Source organism: Elephantulus edwardii, unplaced genomic scaffold (assembly GCF_000299155.1).
Source record: "Elephantulus edwardii isolate Elephantulus edwardi_28Jun2011 unplaced genomic scaffold, EleEdw1.0 scaffold00176, whole genome shotgun sequence".
NCBI lineage: Eukaryota > Metazoa > Chordata > Mammalia > Macroscelidea > Macroscelididae > Elephantulus > Elephantulus edwardii.
The window spans coordinates 1,871,533-1,878,827 of NW_006399926.1; the positions used below are offsets into that span (position 1 = coordinate 1,871,533).

The 7,295-nt window shown below is 46.4% G+C and overlaps 1 protein-coding gene across 3 annotated transcripts in view; it reads left to right on the top strand.

The window, feature by feature from the left end:
• Positions 1-7,295, top strand: part of ARHGEF2 (Rho/Rac guanine nucleotide exchange factor (GEF) 2) — a 41,605-nt gene that overhangs the window by 10,463 nt on the left and 23,847 nt on the right. The window contains exon 1 of one of the 3 annotated variants that reach the window (XM_006895775.1): positions 5,545-5,719. The exons of 1 other annotated variant lie outside the window; for it this stretch is intronic. In XM_006895775.1, the coding sequence (XP_006895837.1) occupies positions 5,657-5,719 (63 nt within the window). In that variant the 5' untranslated portion in view covers positions 5,545-5,656. Of the gene's footprint in view, positions 1-5,544; positions 5,720-7,295 lie in introns of those variants that run through there. One more of the 3 variants, XM_006895776.1, reaches the window with a different exon arrangement.

Consider the following 7,295-nt stretch of genomic DNA (forward strand, 5'->3'; position numbering starts at 1 on the left):
TGATGGCACATAACAACAACAACAATATCAATATTGTCTTCAGATCTTCTTTAAAGCTAAAAATAGAATAGCACATAATTTGCTTTCTAGTACTGATTTATACAGATATGATTCAATATTGAATTTGTTAATACTCCAATATTCTATTTTTCCCATAATTAGAAACATCTGTAAAAACGTTAGGACCTTTATTACACATACAGGTAAAGGCAATAAGGTATGTTTCTGAAGAACTGAATAGAGCCTCTTAGAAGGAAAGTGATTATCTAACCGTGTAGCTTTGACTTATACAACTAGGTTCAACACAGGCAAGCATTAATTAAGGGGCTATAGTGGAGAGTTTTTATTTTTACTTCTACAGGTTTTAATTTAAAGTAGAGCAATTAATACAGATACGCACAACTCACATAGACTTGTAGTGCCAGCCACTGGCATGGGTATTTTACAATACTGGCTGAAACATATGAAAATTTCTACCTAAGCATGTAGCTACCGGATAGAATGTATGGATATATGAAGGAGATAAGAGGATGCCAAGAGCTGATTTTTTTCAAAGATCTCTTGAGACAAAAAGTCTCTTTTGGCACCATGAGACTTTGAAACACCCTTTCTTAGCATTTCCTCGCCTATGAGATTTGAAATTCATATAGATCTTAACTTTATATCTGTCTATACTAATTCTTGTTCTTTATTGAAACCTTTAAATTGTATGAGCTCATCAGTATTATAACTTTGAACATAAGACAAAAAGACAACAAACATGGCAGACAAAAGACAAAACAACACAAACATTGAGGCCTCTTATAACACCTTTCTCATTATTTCCAACTGTTCCTCATATTTCTGTGTTAACATGCTTTTCTTCCTATTCTTACCCATATTTTAGACTCTGAGTTTTAATACTTTTCCTATTAATAACAAAGGAGAATTCCAAAGGGAGTTGCAGGTTCTATATCAGCTTTTCTACTAAAAGGGCAAGACTATAGAATTCAGCATCTGACAAAGCAGGGATAGATATAAAAGCTCCAAATTGTTTTAATACATTTCTTTCCCATAAATTAGCATTAATGTATAGCACATAAAATTGCATTTGAGCCTTTTGGTCATCAGGTTCTGCACAATCATAAATATTCTTAGACCTCTAAACATTGAGAAAGGTTTCTAATTTAGCGAGAGTTAATGTTAATTTTTTGCAAAAGCCAACTAAGAGGCTAATTATTTTTTACTACTAACAGTCACATTAGCTTCTATATCCACAAGACCTGTAAAAGAAATTTGATTCACAGAAAAAGAGTGGAGTTTTGATCATTAATGATGGTTTTTCAAAACAAATATTTTTCAGTACCTCCAAATTCTCTTACTTTCGATCTATTAATAGTAAGAAATGCATGATAAGGAAGAAGTAAAAGTTGAGCAATGATTTAACCAGTTTGTAGGTAAAGGAACAATAATTTCATACATAAACTTTAGACTTATACTTCTAATATGAATCTGGAAACCTTGACTACTTAGGCTATTACATTTAAAAATTTTTCCCATAGTTCCTTAACCAAAAGACATCAGTTCCTAATTCATACACTTTTCCTGAGGAGAATAAGGTATAAGGTTTGAGTGATTAATCAGCCTCAGCACTGCCTTTGAACCTGACAGTTTTGTTCAGGACTCTCCTCTAAACGCTGCAAGTTAGTAGCTACACAGAGTGCTGGGGGGAGGGGAGGGAGAGAGAAAGAAAGAGGCAGTGCCAGCAGTACAGTTCCATTCTTAGGAAACCAGACACAGACTTTCTTAGCAAAATCTAAAAATTTAGATGACTGCTGATATTCTAACATTTTGTAATTAGGATTAAAAGGAGGAGGTGCATTTTGAGCTTATCCAATTGTTCTAAGACTTTCCCTAACATATCCTCAGCTTTTGAGCCAAAAAACACTTCAGAGTTTGGGGTGCAAGCCAATTTTGAGCAGTTCCCTTATCTAGTTCTATAACTCCTCACCTCCCATGCCTATCTGCAGGGAGGGATATATATCCTGGGAATCTCATCCTTTTTTCTCCATCCCCGATTCAGCTTCTCATGCATGATTACTTTCAGCTTCTTTTTTCAACTTATCTAACTCATTCCTAGAGTCTAAGGAGGTATCTCTAACAAATCTCCACAAGCTGAAAGTATAAAATTGTTGGGGATTTAATTTTACACCACGGGTTTTTAACATATTCTGAAAAGTGTGCACATACAATGTTTTTACCTGATTAATCCCTGTCTCCGCCCTTCTTCTCTGATCTTTACCTTCACCAAAGGCAAATTCAGTAAGTTCCTATCTTATGACTTTCACAGATCCCTTAGTGTTTTCCCTCCATGTTCAGCGGTCCTGCCCAGGCGCCAATTATTGGGGAACCAGCCCCAATATGTCGGGGGAATTCCGCCAAAAGGAGGCACCAGGTTGAAATGAAGATGCGGAGAGGTTAATTGCTGATAACAAATAGCAAGTTTAATATTCTGGCAAGGGTATATATACGTCTTAGGAACATGCGTGCAGGGGTAATTGCGTTATCTCTTATTTGTCCGAGATGTTGACTGGTAGATTGAACATTTCCAGACATTCACACAAAACAAAGACCTCTTCCAGGATATCTTATAATATATTACAAAAGACAAAACGGTATCACATTCCTAAGATTCAGAAACCTTCACTCCCTATTCATTAGCATACTGCTTCCTGGAGTTGTTTTCTGCAGAACAGATGGTCAAGCCAAGATAGGTGGTCCTGCTGGATTTTTTTTTATTTTATTTTTTAAAATTTCTTTTATTTCATTATTTTTTTGGTGTACCATCAAATCAGATCTGACTGGTACAGGAGGAGATTGTTCCTCCTTCTCCAGCAGAGCATCTGGTGGAGGTCCTGCTGTTTTTACAAGGCGTTGCTGACCCTGCTTTGCAGGTTAGCCAGCTCCTGACAGACAAGTCCCTCCTAACAAGATGCCCAAAGCATACTGAAGTTTCTCCAAACAAAATAATAGGGAGAAAAACAAACTGCTTCTGGACAGTGTAGAATTTGGGACCCACTGTGACTCCATCTATTGATGTACTGGCCACAACTCTGACAACCAAGTTCTTCCCTGAGACTCTCTTTTCCAAAGACCCCTACAAAGTGACCGACATTTATCAAGTTAAATAGGCTATGGAAGTTAGGTGATAGCCTTTAGATTTTTTAGAAATTAAGATAGACTTTGGTTTTGAGATGTGTGTGTGTGCACATGTGTGCACATGCATATGTGTGTATATAAAAAAATTAGGAGGTACCAATGGGTAAGAAGAGGGGAGGTGGAAGAAAGAGCAAGAGATGCCAAGGAGAAAAGAAGAGGGGTTCATTGTGACAGAGGATGTATAAAATGGAAATTGAATCAAGCTGCATACTTAGATTAGTAAAAGCGTACATAGTTTTAGGGGTAGAGTAAATCAAACCTATTGCTGTTTAGTTGACTCCAACTCTTGGCACTCCTCTGTGGGTTTTCTGAGGCTGTAGCTGGCATGCTTTTTCTTTCTAGAATCCAACAGCTACTGTTGGATTAGAACTACTGCCCAACACAACACTCTAGGTCACCGAGCAAAGCAGTTTCCTTTTTGTGCCCTGCCCCCAACCTTCTTATTCATCTTCTAAGAGGAAGAGGAAGACCTAGGGCAAGGCGAAGGGTAACAAAAACATCACAAACATGGTAACAAGCATCTCAAGCATGAAAAACAGAAGTAGGATGGAGAATCAAGATTTTTTATTTTGAAACTGTAAGGTCTCCAGAAGAAATTCTAGAGTGTAAGCCTAGATCAGTAGGGAGCAGTGTTGGATTTTGGCCCTTTAAGATTCCATCCTCAGCTTGCAGTAGCAGTCTGCCCGCCTGCCCTCAGAGTCCTAGGAGAAAAGCTAAAGTCTCTCAGCCCATCCCTTTCTCTGGCCCCCAGTGGGCGGAGCCTTGAGGCCTTGGTTCAGGCCTTGGGCTGTTTTTTAAATGGAGTTCTGTCATCAGCCTTGACTGCCCACAGAGGAAGAAGGGCGTGGGGGGGAGGAATGGGACACGGCCGTGTTTGGGGGTCTGGGTTCTGATGGCTTGTGGATGGGGTGTTTCCCCCGATCTTCTCATAGGCCTGCAGGTGCAAGCCTGGAGAAACCAGCCTTGCCCTGCACCCTTGGGAAGTTCTTTCTGCCTCCCCATTTCCCTCTAACCTGCTGCATGCATGGCTTATCCTTTGTATTTTCTGGCCTTTGCTATATAAGGATTCTAAACAGGGGAATGGGTGAAGAAGGAGGTGAAGAAGGAGTTGCTAGGCAGGAGAGGAAGCTGAGGAGCAGTGTGGGGGTGGTGTTCAGGGTGAGGAGCCCAACCAGCTCAGCCAGTGGTGAGGCAGTGGAGCCCAAAATAGTGTCACAGACTAAAATTGGCACCTTCAAGAGTGCTGAGTTGGGTTTGAAACCTGCAGCATGGCTTTGCTGCGGAGTAGGGCAAGGAGCCTCTGGAACTGGGTTAAACCTCCCTCCCCTCTTCCCCTTTACTGTTCTAGGACCAGCATCTTGAGGCTCCCTTTCTATATCATCCCTGGTTTCTCTGTACAAGGAGACCTGAAAGGCAGCAATGAACTATGCCAGTGTGAGTGACTGGAGAAGGAATTTTCTTAATAGCAGGAAACTCACCAAAGGTGGAAGTTGGCACAGGTTGGGGCAAATGGGCCACCAGGTAGATAAATCCCTACCCTAGCCTCTGTAGAGAGAGCCCCATCTACTCCTGGAGTAGGACAGACTGGCTTGTGGGCTTTTGGGTCAAGGCTAACTTGCAATGGAGACAACTGAAGTCAGACATAGGGAAGGACTTCCATGGCTTCTTCACCTTCAGTACAGGTGTGGAATCCCCAGATGTAGCTGGCTGGAAGATGGGTAGGGCAGAAAGTGGTCGGGAAGGCCTCAAGTGTCGCGCGGCTTCTGGGTGAATTCTGTCCTCTTTCAGTTTGAGTTTTCAACCTTGGGGAGGAGATCCTCCCCTTCACGCTTTTTATCTTTAAGACCCAGCCTTTAGTTCCCCTTTGATTTCCTCTCCCTGCCCCCGCCCCTGCTCCAGTCGTTAAGGGGGTCTGCTTTGATGGGGACACAAGCCAGGAAGGAACTAGCTCCCCTGAGAGCTGGGGGAGGACAGATACCGGCCCGCGGGTTTTTTAAGACTGTAGTACTGCGGGGAGGGGGAGGTGCAGGGAGGTGGGGAAGACCTGGGGTGGGGTGAGGGCGGCCAGGGGTAGATTTTAGGAAAATAGGAGCCAAGAGTTTGGAATCGAGCTCCTGGGCTTGGAAGGCACCCTTAAGCACCAGAGGAGACTCAGACCTAGGAGTTCCTCGACCTGTCTGTGGAGCCCGGTACTTCTCCAGACTGAGCTCCACTAACCCGGGCGCCTGTCCCGTGCGTAGGTCCCCCGCCCTCCGTCCGCTCCGCCTCCCCCTTTCCTGAGCTAGGGCGGGGGTGGAGACTCGGGTTTGAGGAACTGGCTCTGGGTGCCGGGCGAGGGGAGTCAGACTTCCTGTCCCCAAGACCGACGCGTGCGGGGCGGACCCCTCCCCCGCCCTCCCCCACAATAGCCGGACGCTTGGGTCCCCGTCGCGTTCTCCCGGGCTCCCCCCATCGGATTATGTCTCGGATTGAATCCCTCACGCGAGCGCGGATCGACCGGAGCAAAGAGCTGGCGAACAAGGTGGGCTCTCTCAGTCCCTCGGCTCTGGGTGCCCTCCGACCCCGGGCTCCCGCAGCGCACCCCTTATCTGCCTGCTGGCTTTTTGGGTGCTCAAATCGGACGAAGCGGTGGATGGGAAAGCGGCGGGACGGGGTGGGTGGGGACTGTGAGTGAGTGGGGAGGGGGTCGGGGAGCCGTGGGCGCGACCGGGGCTCCCGGCTCACGCCGATTCAGTGCAGGGATCCCGGGAGAGGGCGGGCCTGGGGTTTGCTTGGCCATCTCGGATCTGGCGGGACCGGCTGTTTTGGGCCACTGGAAACAAAGTTGAGCTGGTAAGGGATTGAGCGGGAACAGGGAGGTGTGTGTATTCGGGGGGTGGGGTGGAGATCGAATGCTCTTAGGTACCCCCCTTTCTCCCTTGGTCTAGCTCGGTTGCGCCCAGCACCTCCACCCCAGTCGTTGCCTTGGTCGTTCCCCCTTTGTCCCCGCCATCCGGCGGAGGGGGTGGTTTCCCGGCTTCCTCCCACCACCAACACCACCGCCGCCGACACCCCTCCAAGACAAAAGTCAGCTCCTCCTCTCCTCGCAAATGGACTTTCCAGCTGTGATTCAGTTCTCCCCTCTGGTGGGCGGGTGGCCGGGGTCGGGACTTCTTACTTCCCCACTGGCCGTCTCTTCCAGGTAAAGAGAGCAGAGGTCTTTGTGTGGCTAGGAGTCTCCGCTCCATCCATAGGGGCCCAGTACACCCCCTTTTCTTGGGACACAAGGCCCCCCCATCCCTATATGCCCCACCACATTAGACTCTCAGGCTCACCACCTGGCACTATGCCACCCCTCTTTGCACCACCACCAGCTTCCTATACCCGCATAATGTTGCCCTTCACCTGCCATGTCGTGAGTCAAGGTTTCTAATTGAATTCCCACCCCCTTGGCTGTACCTTTCCACCACTCTTTATCCCTGTGTTTGTACCAAAGCCCACTCCCAAATGAAATGCTGAAGCTGACTTGTAGAGCAGGGAGGAAGGTGCGCTGAGCAGACTGAACCTCCTAGTTTTCTCAGGGCACAGATATGGCACCCATTATCAGAAAGGTCAGACTCAGCCGTGGTCCTGTTTAGTCTCTGGCTTCTCTCTGCTCCTCCAGTATCATGCCCGGTGTCCAGCCTATGTTGATCACCCTTTGAGCCCTCAAAGTCAAGAAAAAAACAAACCTTTCACTCATTTTCCTCCCAACTTCAAGCTATCTTGCCTGTTTTAGGGCTAAATTGGAGTTAGATTTCACCTGTGTTGGGGGACTCCATGAACCTCCCTTAAAGGGCTGGAATAAGAGTCTGCCAACCGGAAAAGAACTAGGGATTTGAGTAGGGCCTAAAACAAACAGGCCAAGGTTGGACAGCTGAAGTGTCATGGAACAGTGGGGTGGCAGACTGCCCTTCTCAACCCTGCACCAGGCCAGGCCGGGCCCCAGCTCTGGCCAGGCCTCAACGCAAAGATCTGTTTATTTTTTTTCAACCGTTTGAGCTGAGACCCTGGAGTAGAGCCAAGGGGGGCGGGAGATATTTTTTGAAACCACGGAAATTTGGTTCCACCCTAGAAAG